General features: G+C 41.2%; 1 protein-coding gene across 2 annotated transcripts in view; it reads left to right on the top strand.

Annotated features, from left to right (window-relative positions):
* The window catches only part of PLCH2 (phospholipase C eta 2), a 124,291-nt gene that overhangs the window by 40,448 nt on the left and 66,271 nt on the right, over window positions 1-17,572 (top strand). For both annotated transcript variants that reach the window (XM_056795979.1, XM_056795978.1), the window contains 2 exons: window positions 3,124-3,217; window positions 11,212-11,415. In XM_056795979.1, coding sequence (XP_056651957.1) covers window positions 3,124-3,217; window positions 11,212-11,415 — 298 coding nt within the window. The remainder of the gene's footprint in view (window positions 1-3,123; window positions 3,218-11,211; window positions 11,416-17,572) is intronic.

Genomic DNA, 17,572 nt, shown 5'->3' with positions numbered 1-17,572 from the left:
CAGTGTGACTTTGGTCTTGAGCAAGCAACTTATGGTCACAGGCTCATGCAGCTAGAGCTGGCATAGGTTTCAGAGGTCATCTAGTCCAAGCCTCTCTTTTTGCAGAAAGGGAAACTGAGGCCTGAAGAGGAGAAGGGGTTTCTCCTTACCTCTATAATAAGAGATGAAGAAGAGATTTGAAACTAGTTCTTCAGACTCTAAAATCATTGTTCTTTCCCACAGTACTGCACCGACCTTATTCATAAGGTCCCAGAAACAAAGGATTTTGAGTCAGAAAGAATCCTTTGAAGTCATCTAATCTAAATCCCTTCATTTTAAAGAGGAGGAAACTGAGGTCTAGAGAAATCACCTGTCTTGCCCAATGTCCCAAAACTAGTATGTTGCCAAGTCTGGATTCAAACCTCAGTCTTCTGACTCTCAAGTCAGTGTTCCATTTCCAGGACATTGAATTACTGTCATTGTCTCCTTTGTTTCCTTGTTTTTGAGTCATTTCAATTGTGAGTCTTTGTGGCACTATTTGGGGTTTTCTTGGCAAAGATGCTGTCATAGTTCACCATTTCTTTCTCTAATTTATTTTACAGATGAAGAAACTGAGGCAAATGGTGTTAAGTGACTTGCCCAAGATCACATAGCTAGGAAAATAGCTGAAGTCAAATTTGAATTCAAGTCCTCCTGACTCCAGAACCAGTGCTTTATTGACTATACTGCCTAATTTCCCCCTTTGTTTCCCTGGGCTTTGACAAATTGTAAGGTCTTAATAAATGCTTTTAAAAATCCCTTCACCCCCATGTTGGTACTCTGGGGAAAATTTCCAACTACTCCGTCCTGGTGATGGTTCTGACACCAAGCATCCTGGAATAAATTAATGGATTTTTCCTTTAAGAGAATACTGATTGGGGGGGGGGGGGAGGTGGGAGGCTCAGTGAATAGAGTGCTAGGACCAGAGACAGGAGGTCCTGAGTTCAAAACTGACCTTAGACTCTTCCTAGCTGTGTGGCCTGGGCAAGTCATTTGACCCCCACTGCCTAGCCCTTACTGCTCTTCTGCCTTGGAATCAATACACAGTATTGATTGTAAGATGTTAGGTAGTTAGGTAAGAGTTTAAAAAAAGGAGAGGGGTGAGAGAGAGAGAGAAAGAGAGAGAGAAAGAGAGAGAGAGAGAGAGAGAGAGAGAGAGAGAGAGAGAGAGAGAGAGAAAGAGAGAGGGAGAGAGAGGGAGAGAGAGGGAGGGAGGGAGAGAGGGAGAGAGGGAGAGAGGGAGGGAAAAAGAGGGGGGAGAGAGGGAGAGGGATGGAACTTGCCAGAGGATGGAGAAGCTTAGGCAGGTGTTGATGCTGGCTGTTAGGTTATCTAATCCCTTCTTAACCCTGTTTCTATTTCTAGCTTATGCCACACCTTGGGGTAATGAGTGCCCTAAGCTCATTCCCATCGGGGAAAGAAGGCTAGACTTTTCTTTTGTCCTAAACCCTTCTTTCTCTTGCCTTGTTCCTTGAAAGCCCTCCTTTCCTGGGAAAACTTGGGGATTTAGATGGAGGTTATGGAAAGTAGGCTCTGAAGGTAGCCAGAAGGACCAAGGACAGTGGGTTTGAAGAGATGGGAGAGGGAGAATGTTTCCTTCCCTTGGATTTGAGGAGAGCAGCTCAGAGAGAATGGTAGAGACTGTAGAAGCTTGGAACACATTGGAAATCTTCCCCTCCCTGACTCTGCTGATTTGTTTCACTCTATTCTTCTCCTGTTCCTGATCTTTGACAGTCCACTGGTCCCATCTGCCAGAGAGTAAGGCCACGAATGTCTTTTCAGAGCAACAAAGATATTACTGTCTGGCCCAGCTATTGATTCCTTTCGTTGTCAAGAGAGAGAAAATGAACTCTTAGTTGTAAGATGCGATGAGCTAGAGTAATCACAGCTGGCACCCAGCTCCCAGCCAGGCTGCCTATCCATGCCAAGGCCCACTAACTCAAAAGACAAACCATAGGGGAAAAAAGTAGAGCTGGGATTCAAACTCAGGTCCTGGCTCTGCCATTTGCTATCTGAATGACTTTGGGCAAGTTGCTTGGCCTCTTTGGTTCTCCATTTCATCATCTATGGAATGTGGGTATTAAACTAGAGGGCTGTTGATGTCCCCTCTTATTTTTTTGTGATCTTCTCTGCCCTCTCTGTCTATATGGGTAAACTGAAGCAAAGAGGGTTCTTACAACTTCATTGAAAGTTCCCTACATCAAAAGACAGCACAACTGGAGAACTCCTCTACCTGCTCACTATGTTCAAAAGTTAGGAATAGGGGCAGCGAGGTGGCTCAGTGGAGTGAGAACCAGACCTAGAGTTGGGAGGTCCAGCCTGGGCTTAAATCTGGTCTTGGACTCTTCCTATATGTGTGATCCTGGGCAAGTCACTTCATCCCAATTGCCTAGACTTTACAAGAACTCTTCCACTTTGGAATTGATACTTGTATTGATTCTGAGACAGAAGAAAATGGTTTTTAAAAAAGTTAGGAAGGCCATTTTTACCCCTTCTCATCCTGAATTAACCCAGTCTCTCTGTGAGTTGATATAAGGTCCTCAGTGTCCATAGATGTAAAAGAAGATGATTTAAAGTCCTACACCTGCTCCCCTCCCTCCAATCCCATTCTATATTTTAGGACCATTCCCAGAGGCAGCCCGGTGGCTCAGGGGATAGAGAGCCATGGGAGGACTGGGCACAAACGGAGCAACTTCACTTCTTTCCCCGCCAAACATATATTACCTGCCTAATTCTTATTGATCCTCCTCTTCTTCCCTACAAAGCCCCTGACTCTGATTCATTGCTTGTCTCTCTGGCTCTCTAAAGCCAGTCAGGTCTATACATGAGGGTCATTAATCAATCGTCTTATTGACCTCAGTCCGTCTTGGCTTTGCCCCATGGCCTGAGCTCATGGGCCTTTCAGAGAAATGGTCAGACTCCCCTAAGGGAGAGGAAAGGGCAGGGGCTGGCTGTGACTCCCCAGCTGCTGATGGTCCTAGATGGAGGATTTGGCTGGGTGACCCAAGTCTGGGACACTGTGCTTGCCCCCTGGAAGGTGCTGGTGATGAGTGAGGACCAGCAAGCCTCTAGTGGACTGATGGTTCTATGACGGTTTCATTCTAGATGACAGATGTAACCAAGGAGTACTGCCTGAACATCATCGAGCAATTTGAGCCTTGCCTGGAGAACAAGAGTAAGGAGGTGCTCGGCATTGATGGTAAGTGAGCTGCTGGGCCCAGAAGGCAGAAGCTACAAACAAATAGAATCTTCAGAGTCTGGGACTCAACCCAGGGACCAGGGGCCTCAGCTGTGTGATGGACAAGAAACAACCGGGGATAGGCACCTGCTGGGGGCAATGCAGGAAACTACCTAAATTCTTCTGCAAGCTGGATGATGACTCAATTTACCCTATTTTTGTAGATTCCAATTTCCATCATCTCCCTACCCTCATTCCCTTATGGACATTTGGAGTTTGTTTTGTACCTTGTGCTTGAATGCTCCCCTCCTCTCCTTGGAATTGGGGATGGGAGGGAGAATTATTGGGGGAGGGAAAAGCTCATCCCTTCTTTGCCCATTCTTCCTGGACAGAGAAGTCTCCTCCTAGGAGCCAGTTAGCCCCCTTCTCAATTTCCCAAACACCATATCATATTTTGTCTCTTACTTTGAAGTGGAGGAGGATCTCTGCTGGGGTGGCCAGCACTGTGATATTGAACGTGCATCCATGACAAATATACACATATGTGTAAGCCCATTCATACATACACATACTTGAACATACATCTCTAAGAGGAATGTTTTGGCTCATTTTGGCTTATAATTGGAAGGCCCCTTATTGATCAATCAACAAGCCTTTTAAAAATACCTACTATGTGCCTGACACTGTGTTAGGTGCTAGACATACAAAGACAGAAAGTTCAACTCCTTCATTTTATGGATGAGGAAATTGAGGTGAGGGTAGGGGAAGTGCATTGTCCACTATCACACAGGCTATGAATAGCAGAGCTAAGTTGTCATCTGGGGACCCCCAAGTGAACATCATTTCCATTAAGTAGTATTGTCTCTTTAGATATGAATCTCCTGCCAAAAGCATCTCCTCTTGCTTCAGCCTTGGGGAGAAGTACCTTATTACTACCCTACTCCACCCTCTGATCTTCCAGGGATCTCTTGTTAAAATATTACCTACAACCTAGGAGGCAGGCTTCCACCTATGCTGCCCTCCTGGCCAGATTCAACATTACCTTCCAAATTAATACATTTCTCTTTTTATTTAAAAATAATAAAAATAAAATATTACCTACAGGCAATAGCATATTGAGCTGTTAGCCATTTACATTTTAGAAAGAATTAGCAGAGAACAGTTCTTGAAGGGATTGGTACAAAGTTTGTTTTTTAGAAGCTAGAGGAGAGTTGAGAATCAAATGCTATGGCTAAAGAGTAAGGAAGAATCAGAAGGAATTTGGATGGGCGATTGAGAGTCAGGGCTAGAGATAGGATATCTTGGATTCCAATCTGGTCTCAAATATGTCCTAGCTGGGTGACCCTGGGCACTTCACCCCCATTGCCTAGCCTTCCTGCTCTTCTGCCTTGGCACCAATACACAGTATTAATTCTAAGATGGAAGGAAAATTAGCTTTCCTTCTGTCGTGCTTTGTAAGAGAAAACTTTGGAAAGGGAGAACTGAGGAAGGTTTTTCTAGGATATAAATTTGTTCATCTAGAGCCAACCTATTTTCTCAAGCCTACTGGGCATTCTAGTGTTTCCCTGAATGGGGACCATTGGGAAGATGTATGAAGTGGATTAGGGAATGAAAGGCCCTCTTTGAATAAGCCTGTCCCCCCTAGGAGAGGGATGAGCAGTAGGCTAGCTCCCTAGGAGTGTCTTCCTAGCAATGCTGCTCAGAAAACAAGGAGATAATTAACTTGTCAGGCCCTATTATGGCTGATTTTCTCCAAGGGTGCCTTCTGCCCGATCAATTTTCCAATTTTCCAGCTCTCCCTCAAGTCCTAGGCTGGAGTCAAGCCATGGTAAGTGCATGGAGAAGGAGATGATGTTAGCATGTGAATTATGGCCTCTGCTCTTCTCCAAGGGGGATCTCAATTTTCATGGTGTCATAGCATCTGAGAATCCAGAGCTGGAAGAGACCAGCTGGGACGGTCCTCTGATTATACAGATGGAGAGACTGAGACTGAAAGAGGGTCATCATTTACCAAGATCCTCCTGCAGCTCTCCTTAAGCTCCTCCCTTAGGATGGGCATCCTAGCCAGGAGAATGGTGGCTGTTGGGATCTCTAGGGGATATGTGAGTGATTAGAGGCTAGAAGGCCATTGAAACCATCTCAGAGGTGCAAGGGTCCTCATGGAGCATCCCATCCAATCCACAAGGAAGCAATAATCCCTTCTCTAATCAACTAATGAATGTCTAACCTTTACCTAATGACTCCATGCTGAGGAAATCAGCTTCTCTGGAGAGAGCCCATGCCACTTTGGATAAGTTCTCCTTATCGCCTGGGAAATTTTCTTAATATCAAGATTAGGAGGTAGCTAGATGACTCAGTGGATTGAAAGCCAGACGTATACACAAGAGATCCTTTGTTCAAATCTGGCCTCAGACACTTCCTAGCTGCGTGACCCTGGGCAAGTCACTGAACTCCCATTGTCTAGCCCTTACTGTTCTTTTGCCTTGGAACCAATACGCAGTATTGATTCTAAAACAGAAGGTAAAAGTTAAAAAGAACTCATCAAACTTAAATATGTCTTTTTGCAACTTCTGCCCATTACTTATTACTCATTACTACATCCATTACCTGGCTCATACAATCATAGTTTCATAGATTTATAGTTGGAAAGAATGAGAGAAGACATTGAGTTCAATTCCTTAATTTTACAGCTAATAATCTGAAGCTGAGTGGAGTGAATAGTCATGCAGCTACTAAGTGACTGAAGCAGGATTTGAACTTGGTTCTCCCTAATTCCAAGTCCTAGGCTTTGAGCTATTAGGTCAACAGAACAACCTGATATTTCCATATTATAGGACCATAGGTCTAGAATTGGAAAGGAACTTAGATGTCATTGAGTTCAACCCTCTGGCTTTACAAATGGGAAAATTAAGACACATGGGAGATATATGACTTGCCCAAGGTCACACAGACTATGAGTGGTATAGTCAGGATGTGAAGCCAGTTCTTCCTAGTTCAATGCCCTCTTCTCTATGCCTTGCTATGTCTTGATACCTGAATGTTCTGATTATTCAATTGTTTTTCAGTCATGCCTGACTCTTCAAAACCCCATTTGGCATTTTCTTGGCAAAGACACTGCAGTGGTTTGCCATTTCCTTTTCCAGATCATTTTACAGATGAGGAAACTGAGGCAAACAGGGTTAAGTGACTTATCCAGGGTCATCTTTCTTGAGGCCAGATTTGAACTCAGAAAAATGAATGTTCCTGGCTTCAGACCCAGTTCTCTATCCACTGCACCACATAGTTGCCTTTGACTAATCAATAAAGAGCCACATAAGGGGAGGTCAAGAATTATTCTAACCTGGCAAAACTTCTGAAGAGGGTAGAGCTAGGTGTTGCCTCAGACTACCTAGTTTATGCCTGGTACACATTTGCCCCTCTTATGTGTAAGTACATACACAAGTATGTACCTTAGCGAAAGCAAGATGGTACCACTGTTGGGATCATGAAGAATCAGATGAGACAGTCAATGTTGAAAGCACTTGGCTTTTCTTATTTGGTGTGTTTAAGGGAAGGTCGCATGTCTATGTTGGGAGATACCCTAAGTAGGTTGGAAGGAGACAGAATTAGGATATTTAACCTAGGAAACGACCAGCCTAACATTATGGGGTGCTCTCTTTCCAAAGATTCATGGAGGTAAGAGACCCCAAAAGGTCATCAGAGCCATGCCCTTGTACCCAGTAAGATATCTATTTGGATATCTGTTCCCTGCATTCAAAGTGTGGGCTAAATTAAGCACAAGAGTAAATTTCTCTTTGTGGGGAGCTTGGGATCCAAGGAGCTGAGATCAACTCTCTTCCCCCAGAATTGTGTTCTGATACAATTGAAACATACCAGCCTTGAAGTAAAATATTCTCTCCACCTTTTCAAAATACACGAATCCAAAGGCTCGCCTCTTTGCTTTCTCTCACTGGAATCCTGCATATTTTATCATATTTTACATTAAACTGTCTGAATTTCCTGCCAGTGAGCTTGGATTTTTGTGGGAATTCCTAGATTGTTTTCTCCTAGAAGCCTTGGCTATTGGCAACTGCTCAGAACTTCATGTGGAGGGCCCATGGCACACAATGTCTTTTGTGAGGGACTCTGAGGGGAAAGGATTCAGGAGCACTGTAAGATCCTTTCTCAGTAAGCTTACATTTGACTCTCTAGAGAGCCCCAGAGTACTTGGGGAAAAACTCTTGGTTACAGTTAATAGATCTGGCTTTCAATGAAGTTTCATGTCAACCTTGTCAACAAGATGGAGAGATACCTGATAGTATAATTAGGTGATCTCAGAACTGGTTGACTACTGGGACTCAAAGAGTCATGATGAGTTAATGACTATCAATCTAAGGGACATCTTTGGTGGATTACTTGTAGGCTCTCACCTTGGCCCTCTCTGAGTCAAGATTCTTATCAATGAGGATACGAATAGATAGTTTTTAGAAGAAGAAATCAAAACTACCTATAATCATATAAAAATGTTCTAAATCACAACTGATTAGAGAGTTAATGACTGTCAATCTAAGGAATATCTTTGGTAGATTACTTGTAGGCTCTCTCCTTGGCCCTCTCTGAGTCAAGATTCTTATCAATGAAGATACAAATAGATAGTTTTTAGAAGAAGAAATCAAAACTACCTATAATCATATAAAAATGTTCTAAATCACAACTGATTCGAGAAATGTAAATTAAAAGCAACTCTGAGGTACCACACCATACTTATCAGATTGGCTAATCTGATAGAAAAGGGAAATGACCAATAAATTTTGGAAAGGAAATGGGGAAAATTGGGACACTAATGCATTTTTGGTGGAGTTGTGAACTGATCCAATTGTTCTGGAGAGCAATTTGGAACAATGCCCAAAGGGCTATAAGACTGTGCATATTCTTTGACCCAGTAATACCACTACTGGGTTGGTATCCCAAAAGTATCAAAGAACAAGGGAAAGGCCCTATGTATTCAAAAATATTTATAGCAGCTCTTTCTTTGGTGGCAAAGAATTGGAAATTAAGGAGATGCTCATCAATTGGGGAATGACTGATCAAGTTGTGTTATGTGATTGTGAAGGAATACTGTTATGCTATAAGAAACAATAAGCAAGAGGCTTTCAGAAAAACCTAGGAAGATTTATATGAACTGAGGCAAAGTGAAGTGAGCAGAACCAGAATATCATTATACACAGTAACCTCAATATTATTTGATCAACTGTTAATGGCTTAGCAATCCTCAACAATACAACAATCCAAGACAATTTCCAAGGGCTCATGTTAAAAAAAATATTATCCCTATCCAGAGAAAGAACTGATGGAATCTGAATGCAGATCAAATCATACATTTTTTACTTACTTTCTTTTTTTGCCTGTACTCTCTTTTGAAACATGGTTAATATGGAAATGTGTTTTGCATGACCTCACATGTGTAATCTATGGCAAAGTACTTACCTTCTTAATGAGGGTGAGGATAAGGGGGAAGGAATTTGAAATTCAAAAATTATTTTTAAAAACTTAAATTCTTTTTAAATTAATTCTAAAAATAAAAATAAGAAATGGATTCATATTAATGACAAATAATGATACAGATGTCATGCTTGTTAAGTTTACAGATAAGATGATGTTGAATGATGGGATTGGAGACTAGAATGAAAAATGTTTTAAGTCAAAAGCTGTGGTTTCACTCATAGGAAATTCTCAGTATAGAAAAGCCTTCCACCAATGCCAATGGTCAAATATCTATAATCTATGGCCTTAGAGAGATGTTGGAGCCTTCGGGAAGTTAAGTGGTTTGCCCTTGGCTATGAGTCAGAGGCAATATGTGAACTTGGGTCTTTTTGACATCCACTGGTGTGTTAACCACTACGTCCGTTCTGCCTTCAACGAGATGCAGTTTAATAAGGACAAAAGCGAAGTCCTGAATTTGGCTGCCCAAACAGAGAATGTAGGAAAGGTAGCAATGCAACCATTTACATAACAAGTACTCAGGAGTTTTCATGGACTGCACACCCAATATAATTTAATAGCATGATGTGCCAGTCCAAGAGCGAATTGGACCTTCGTTGGCATCAGGAAAAGGTAGGCGGTCCAGAATGATGGAAGCAATCATCCTGTATACGTGTCCCCAGTGAGACATTGCAAGTGTTGCATTCAGTTTTAGGAAGGAGGTTAATAAGCTGAACCGGGTCCAGAAGAAATGACCAGGATGCTAAAAGTGCCCCAAACCGTAGCATGAAGAACTGTTTAAAAAGCTAGAGAAGGGGAGACTCAAGGATCGTTTTCAAGTACTTGAAGTGTTTTCACATGGGAAAGTTGATTCCATGTGTCTTCCTTCAGTGTCTTTAGGGAGGAAAACCAAGACTAATGGGTAAAAATTATAGGGAAGTGGGGGCAACTAGGCAGTGCAGTGGATAGAGCATCAGGCATGGAGGACCTGGGTTCAAATTTGTCTCTGAGCAAGTCATTTAATTTTATTTGCCTAGCCCTTACTGCTCTTCTGTCTTTGAATCAATACAGAGGGTAAGGGGAGAGACAGAGACAGAGAGAGACAGACAGACAGACAGAGAGATAGATACAGACAAACAGAGACAGAGACAGAGAAAGATACAGAGACGGAAAAGAGGAGAGAGAGGGAGAAATCAGATCATAGAGAAGTAAATTTGATATTAATATAAAGGACTTCCTAATAGAGCTGTCCAAAGCTGGAATGGATGCCTCAAGACATGTGTCGTGGAGCACAATGAGTAATAACCAAGACTTCTAGTCAAGGCAGTTAGGTGGTACAGTGAACAGAGTACTGGATGTGGAGTAAGGCTGATCTGAGTTTGGATCCTGTGACCCTGGCCAAATCATTTTTCTGGGCCTCAATTTCCTCATTTGTAAAATGGGAATGATAATAGTACCTACTTCACAGGGTTGCTATTAGGGGCAAATGAGATAACACCTGTAAAGTTCTTTGTAAACTTAAAGTTACTTTAAAAATAATCATTATAGATAATAATAAAATAATTGTTTTATTATTTTAACAAAATCTATTATTACTTTTATTTATTGTTTATTTTATTTTAAAGTAATTTAGTATTTCTATAATTTCTTTTTTTTAATTATTATTAACCTGAGCTCTGCCACCAACATGTGGTGTGACCTTGGACAACTCATATCCTTTTTCTTGGTTTCAACTTTCTCCTTTGAGAAACAAGGAAATTGAACCAGATGATCTTTAAAGTCCGTTCTAGCTATACATCTAGTATCCTGTTATCTCTAAGGCTCCTTCTACCATTAATATTTTGAGATTATACATGGTGGCATAGAAGACCTGAATTCAAATCCCGCCTCCAAAAATAGTCTATAAATCTAAATTGGATGCTGTTATTTAAAAAAAAGCAACTTGGATATCACTAAGACCAATGGGTAAAAATTATAGGGAAATAGGGGCAACTAGGTAGTGTAGTGGATAAAGCACAAGGTATGGAGTCAGGAGGACTTGGGTTCAAATTTATTTCTGAGCAATTCATTCAACTTTATTTGCCTAGCCCTTATGGCTCTTCTGTCTACCCATAGCATTAATGGAGAAACAAGCTTACTGTGTGGTCCTTTCTTTGGAAGGTATCTTCAATCCTGAGATGGGAAGAACTTTCAAAGTTATCTGGTCTACTCTTCTTGTTTTATACTTGAGGAAACTAAGACCCAGAAATGCTAAGTGCTTTGGCCAAGGACACACAGATGACAAGTCTCAGAGATTGGATTTGAACCTAGGTCCAGACTCAAAATCCAGAACTCTTTCCAGTGACTCATCTATAAGATAGGAATGATGACATCTCTAATTCAGGTCTTTGTGAGAACCAAATGATATACTTCAATTGCTTTATAAATATCAATTATTATTTTGATTGTTAACCTTTCCACTCTTTTCCTCCCCCCATTCCTCTCCAAATGTTCTAGGTCATGTTCTAGCTGGGTTACCTGCAGATCTGAATTCTTGTCCATCTCTTCCCTTCCAGGTTTTACAAACTATACCCGGAGTCCAGAGGGAGACATTTTCAACCCCAAGCACTACCAAGTGAACCAGGACATGACCTATCCGTTAAGTTACTACTTTATCACCTCTTCCCATAATACCTACCTCATTGGGGACCAGCTCATGTCCCAGTCTCGGGTGGACATGTACTCATGGGTCCTGCAGGCTGGCTGCCGCTGTGTGGAAGGTAAGAGGTGGGATGGTCTATTGCCATAGGTACCAGCCTTATCCCTGCCCTGTGGGGTTACCCTAGAATTCTGGTCCTTCCAGAGATCCAGGAGAGCATTCTGCAAACCTGAGTCCAATTTCTTATCTTTCTGTCACTTTTAGCATTGTCTGACTCTTTGTGATGGGATTTTCTCGGCAACAATTTCAGAGTGGTTTGCTATTTCCTTCTCTAGCTTATTTTACAAATGAAGGAACTGAGGCAGACAGGGTTAAGTGACATTTCCAGGGGGACTTCCGGTTAAGATGGCGGCTTAGAGAAAGCTGAAGTTCAGATCTCCGGAAAACCCTTCCCGACCGATCTCAAACTAGAAGCTCCTAAGGCGCCGAAATTCAAAACGATCAACAGCACAGACCCTGGGAACCCTCCTCCTGGACCTGGACCCGGTTCAAAAGGTACGGCTCCCCTTAAAAGCCAGAACCCGAGATCCCTCGGACCTCAGGGGTAGGAGCGCAGAGTCCAAGGCTCCCGGAAGCGGCAGCCGTGCCTGGCTCAGAGAGCAGGGTCTGAGGAACAACAACCCTCAGGGTCTTCTACCCAAGTCCCAGTCCGGGTGAAAGTTACTGCCTGGGGCCTCCGCTGCAAAGAGCCGGTCGGTCTGGGTGAAAGTTACTGCCTGGGGCCTCCGCTGCAAAGAGCCGGTTGGTCCGACCGGGTGAAAGTTACTGCCTGGGGCCTCCGCTGCAGAGAGCTGGTCAAAACAACAGCAACCCTCAGGGCGGGCAAGACAGCCTCACGGGCTGGATCCTGCTATCCAAGTCTCAGTGAAAGTCTGTGCTCTCGGAGCTTGGGGAAGCGGCAGCCCATCCCCCCCACAGGCCAACGAAACAGCCTCACGGCCAGCGATTCTGAAGGCAACTTCCGGAAATCGAGCCAGGGGGAGAGTGTGGCCTCGTGGTCCGACCCTTCTATTCCAGTTCCAGTGAGGCATATTCAGTTTAACCCAGGGAACGCTCATAGAACCAACATCTGCCCAGGACTAAAGCCTCAACACCAGACAAAGACAAGAAAAGCCAATCCTCCACGTTCAGAGATGACAAACTCCACAGAAGCACAGAAGCCCCAAAATACCAAGAAAAATAAGAAGAAAGGGGCGACTCTGGACACATTCTATGGAGCCAAAATACAAAATACAGAGCAGATAGAAGAAGATATACAAGAAAATTCTCCAAAATCTTCCAAAGGAAATAGAAACTCTCCACAAACCCATGAAGAATTTGAATCAGAAAGGACCAAAAAGATGGAAGCCCTCTGGGAGGAAAAGTGGGAAATGATGCAAAAGAAATTCATGCATCTACAAAACCAGTTTGACCAAACTGTAAAAGAAAACCAGGCTTTAAAGCAAGAACTAATAAAGCAAAGCCAAAATACCAAGAAATTAGAAGAGAACATAAAATATCTCACTGACAAGGTGATAGATCTGGAAAATAGGGGGAGAAGGGATAATTTAAGAATAATTGGACTCCCAGAAAAGCCAGAAATAAACACCAAACTGGACATGGTGATACAAGATATAATCAAAGAAAATTGCCCAGAGATTCTAGAACAAGGGGGCAATACATCCACTGACAGAGCTCACAGGACACCTTCTACACTAAACCCCCAAAAGACAACTCCCAGGAATGTAATTGCCAAATTCCAAAGCTATCAAACAAAAGAAAAAATCCTACAGGAAGCCAGAAAAAGACAATTTAGATATAAAGGAATGCCAATCAGGGTCACCCAAGACCTTGCAAGTTCTACGCTGAATGATCGTAAGGCATGGAACATGATCTTCAGAAAGGCAAGAGAGCTGGGTCTCCAACCAAGAATCAGCTACCCAGCAAAACTGACTATATACTTCCAAGGGAAAGTATGGGCATTCAACAAAATAGAAGACTTCCAACTTTTTGCAAAGAAAAGACCAGAGCTCTGTGGAAAGTTTGATACCGAAAATCAAAGAGCAAGGAATACCTGAAAAGGTAAATATTAAGGAAAGGGGAAAAATGTTATCTTCTTTTACTCAAACTCTCTTCTATAAGGACTACATTTATATCAACCTATGTATACTAATATGTGGGGAAAATGTAATGTATAAATAGGGGGTAAAGAAAGACCAAATAGAATAATGGTTCTCACACAAAGATTCACAGGGGAAGGGGAGGGGAAGAAAACTCCTATAAGAAGGAGAGGAAGAGAGGGGGGGGGTTTACTTAAACCTCAATCTCAGGGAAATCAACTCTGAGAGGGAAAAACATCCAGATCCATTGGGATCTTGAATTCTATCTTACCCAACAAGGGTAAGGAGAAGGGAAAACCAAGGGGGGGAGGGGGAGAGGGAGAACAAAAAGGGAGGGAAAGAGAGGGGGGAGGGGGAGGGAACAAAAAGGGAGGGACTAAAAAGGGAAACATCAAGGGAGGGGACAAGGGGGACTGATTCAAAGTAAATCACTGGACTAAAAGGTAGAGCCGAAGAAGAAAAGGTTAGAATTAGGGAAGGCAATCAAAATGCCAGGGAGTCCACAAATGACAATCATAACTTTGAACGTGAATGGGATGAACTCACCCATAAAACGTAGACGAATAGCTGAATGGATTAGAATCCAAAACCCTACCATATGTTGTCTTCAAGAAACACACATGAGGCGGGTTGACACCCACAAGGTCAGAATTAAAGGATGGAGTAAGACCTTCTGGGCCTCAACTGATAGAAAGAAGGCAGGAGTGGTAATCATGATATCTGATAAAGCCAATGCAAAAATAGACCTGATCAAAAGGGATAGGGAAGGTAATTATATTTTGTTAAAAGGGACTCTAGACAATGAGGAAATATCATTAATCAACATGTATGCACCAAATAATATAGCACCCAAATTTCTAATGGAGAAACTAGGAGAATTGAAGGAAGAAATAGACAATAAAACCATACTAGTGGGAGACTTAAACCAACCATTATCAAATTTAGATAAATCAAATCAAAAAATAAATAAGAAAGAGGTAAAAGAAGTGAATGAAATCTTAGAAAAATTAGAATTAATAGACATATGGAGAAAAATAAATAGGGATAAAAAGGAATACACCTTCTTCTCAGCACCACATGGCACATTCACAAAAATTGACCATACATTAGGTCACAGAAACATAGCACACAAATGCAAAAAAGCAGAAATAATGAATGCAGCCTTCTCAGATCACAAGGCAATAAAAATAATGATTAGTAATGGTACATGGAAAACCAAATCTAAAACCAATTGGAAATTAAACAATATGATACTCCAAAACCGTTTAGCTAAAGAAGAAATCATAGAAACAATTAATAATTTCATCAAGGAAAATGACAATGGCGAAACATCCTTTCAAACCTTTTGGGATGCAGCCAAAGCGGTAATCAGAGGCAAATTCATATCCCTGAAAGCTCATATTAACAAACAAGGGAGAGCAGAGATCAATCAATTGGAAATGCAATTGAAAAAACTCGAAAGCGATCAAATTAAAAACCCCCAGCAGAAAACCAAATTAGAAATCCTAAAAATTAAGGGAGAAATTAATAAAATCGAAAGTGATAGAACTATTGATTTAATAAATAAGACAAGAAGCTGGTACTTTGAAAAAACAAACAAAATAGACAAAGTACTGGTCAATCTAATTAAAAAAAGGAAGGAAGAAAAGCAAATTCACAGCATTAAAGATGAAAAGGGGGACAGCACCTCCAATGAGGAGGAAATTAAGGCAATCATTAGAAATTACTTTGCCCAATTATATGGCAATAAATACACCAATTTAGGAGAAATGGATGAATATATACAAAAATACAAACTGCCTAGACTAACAGAAGAGGAAATAGAATTCTTAAATAATCCCATATCAGAAATTGAAATCCATCAAGCCATCAAAGAACTTCCTAAGAAAAAATCCCCAGGGCCTGATGGATTCACCTGTGAATTCTATCAAACATTCAGAGAACAGTTAACCCCAATACTATACAAACTATTTGACATAATAAGCAAAGAGGGAGTTCTACCAAACTCCTTTTACGACACAAACATGGTACTGATTCCAAAACCAGGCAGGTCAAAAACAGAGAAAGAAAACTATAGACCAATCTCCCTAATGAATATAGATGCAAAAATTTTAAATAGGATACTAGCAAAAAGACTCCAGCAAGTGATCAGAAGGATCATTCACCATGATCAAGTAGGATTCATACCAGGGATGCAGGGCTGGTTCAACATTAGGAAAACCATCCACATAATTGACCACATCAACAAGCAAACTAGCAAGAACCACATGATTATCTCAATAGATGCAGAAAAAGCCTTTGATAAAATACAACACCCATTCCTATTAAAAACACTAGAAAGCATAGGAATAGAAGGGTCATTCCTAAAAATAATAAACAGTATATATCTAAAACCAACAGCTAATATCATCTGCAATGGGGATAAACTAGATGCATTCCCAATAAGATCAGGAGTGAAACAAGGATGCCCATTATCACCTCTACTATTTGACATTGTACTAGAAACACTAGCAGTAGCAATTAGAGAAGATAAAGAAATTGAAGGCATCAGAATAGGCAAGGAGGAGACCAAGTTATCACTCTTTGCGGATGACATGATGGTCTACTTAAAGAATCCTAGAGATTCAACCAAAAAGCTAATTGAAATAATCAACAACTTTAGCAAAGTTGCAGGATACAAAATAAACCCACATAAATCATCAGCTTTTCTATATATCTCCAACACAGCTCAGCAGCAAGAACTAGAAAGAGAAATCCCATTCAAAATCACCTTAGACAAAATAAAATACCTAGGAATCTATCTCCCAAGACAAACACAGGAACTATATGAACACAACTACAAAACACTCGCCACACAACTAAAACTAGACTTGAACAATTGGAAAAACATTAACTGCTCATGGATAGGACGAGCCAATATAATAAAAATGACCATCCTACCCAAACTTATTTATCTATTTAGTGCCATACCCATTGAACTACCAAAATACTTCTTCACTGATTTAGAAAAAGCCATAACAAAGTTCATTTGGAAGAACAAAAGATCAAGGATATCCAGGGAAATAATGAAAAAAAACACATATGATGGGGGCCTTGCAGTCCCAGACCTCAAACTATATTACAAAGCAGCAGTCATCAAAACAATTTGGTACTGGCTAAGAAACAGAAAGGAAGATCAGTGGAATAGACTGGGGGAAAACGACCTCAGCAAGACAGTATACGATAAACCCAAAGATCCCAGCTTTTGGGACAAAAATCCACTATTCGATAAAAACTGCTGGGAAAATTGGAAGACAGTGTGGGAGAGACTAGGAATAGATCAACACCTCACACCCTACACCAAGATAAATTCAAAATGGGTGAGTGACTTAAACATAAAGAAGGAAACCATAAGTAAATTGGGTAAACACAGAATAGTATACATGTCAGACCTTTGGGAGGGGAAAGGCTTTAAAACCAAGCAAGATATAGAAAGAATCACAAAATGTAAAATAAATAATTTTGACTACATCAAACTAAAAAGCTTTTGTACAAACAAAACCAATATAACTAAAATCAGAAGGGAAACAACAAATTGGGAAAAAATTTTCATAGAAACCTCTGACAAAGGTTTAATTACTCATATTTATAATGAGCTAAATCAATTGTACAAAAAATCAAGCCATTCTCCAATTGATAAATGGGCAAGGGAAATGGATAGGCAGTTCTCAGATAAAGAAATCAAAACTATTAACAAGCACATGAAGAAGTGTTCTACATCTCTTATAATCAGAGAGATGCAAATCAAAACAACTCTGAGGTATCACCTCACACCTAGCAGGTTGGCTAACATAACAGCAAAGGAAAGTAATGAATGCTGGAGGGGATGTGGCAAAGTAGGGACATTAATTCATTGCTGGTGGAGTTGTGAACTGATCCAACCATTCTGGAGGGCAATTTGGAACTATGCCCAAAGGGCGACAAAAGAATATCTACCCTTTGACCCAGCCATAGCACTGCTGGGTCTGTACCCCAAAGAGATAATGGACACAAAGACTTGTACAAAAATATTCATAGCTGCGCTCTTTGTGGTGGCAAAAAACTGGAAAATGAGGGATGCCCATCAATTGGGGAATGGCT

Source organism: Monodelphis domestica, chromosome 4 (assembly GCF_027887165.1).
Source record: "Monodelphis domestica isolate mMonDom1 chromosome 4, mMonDom1.pri, whole genome shotgun sequence".
In the NCBI taxonomy this organism is placed as follows: Eukaryota; Metazoa; Chordata; class Mammalia; order Didelphimorphia; family Didelphidae; genus Monodelphis; species Monodelphis domestica.
This window is presented reverse-complemented; position numbering and strand designations above follow the sequence as displayed.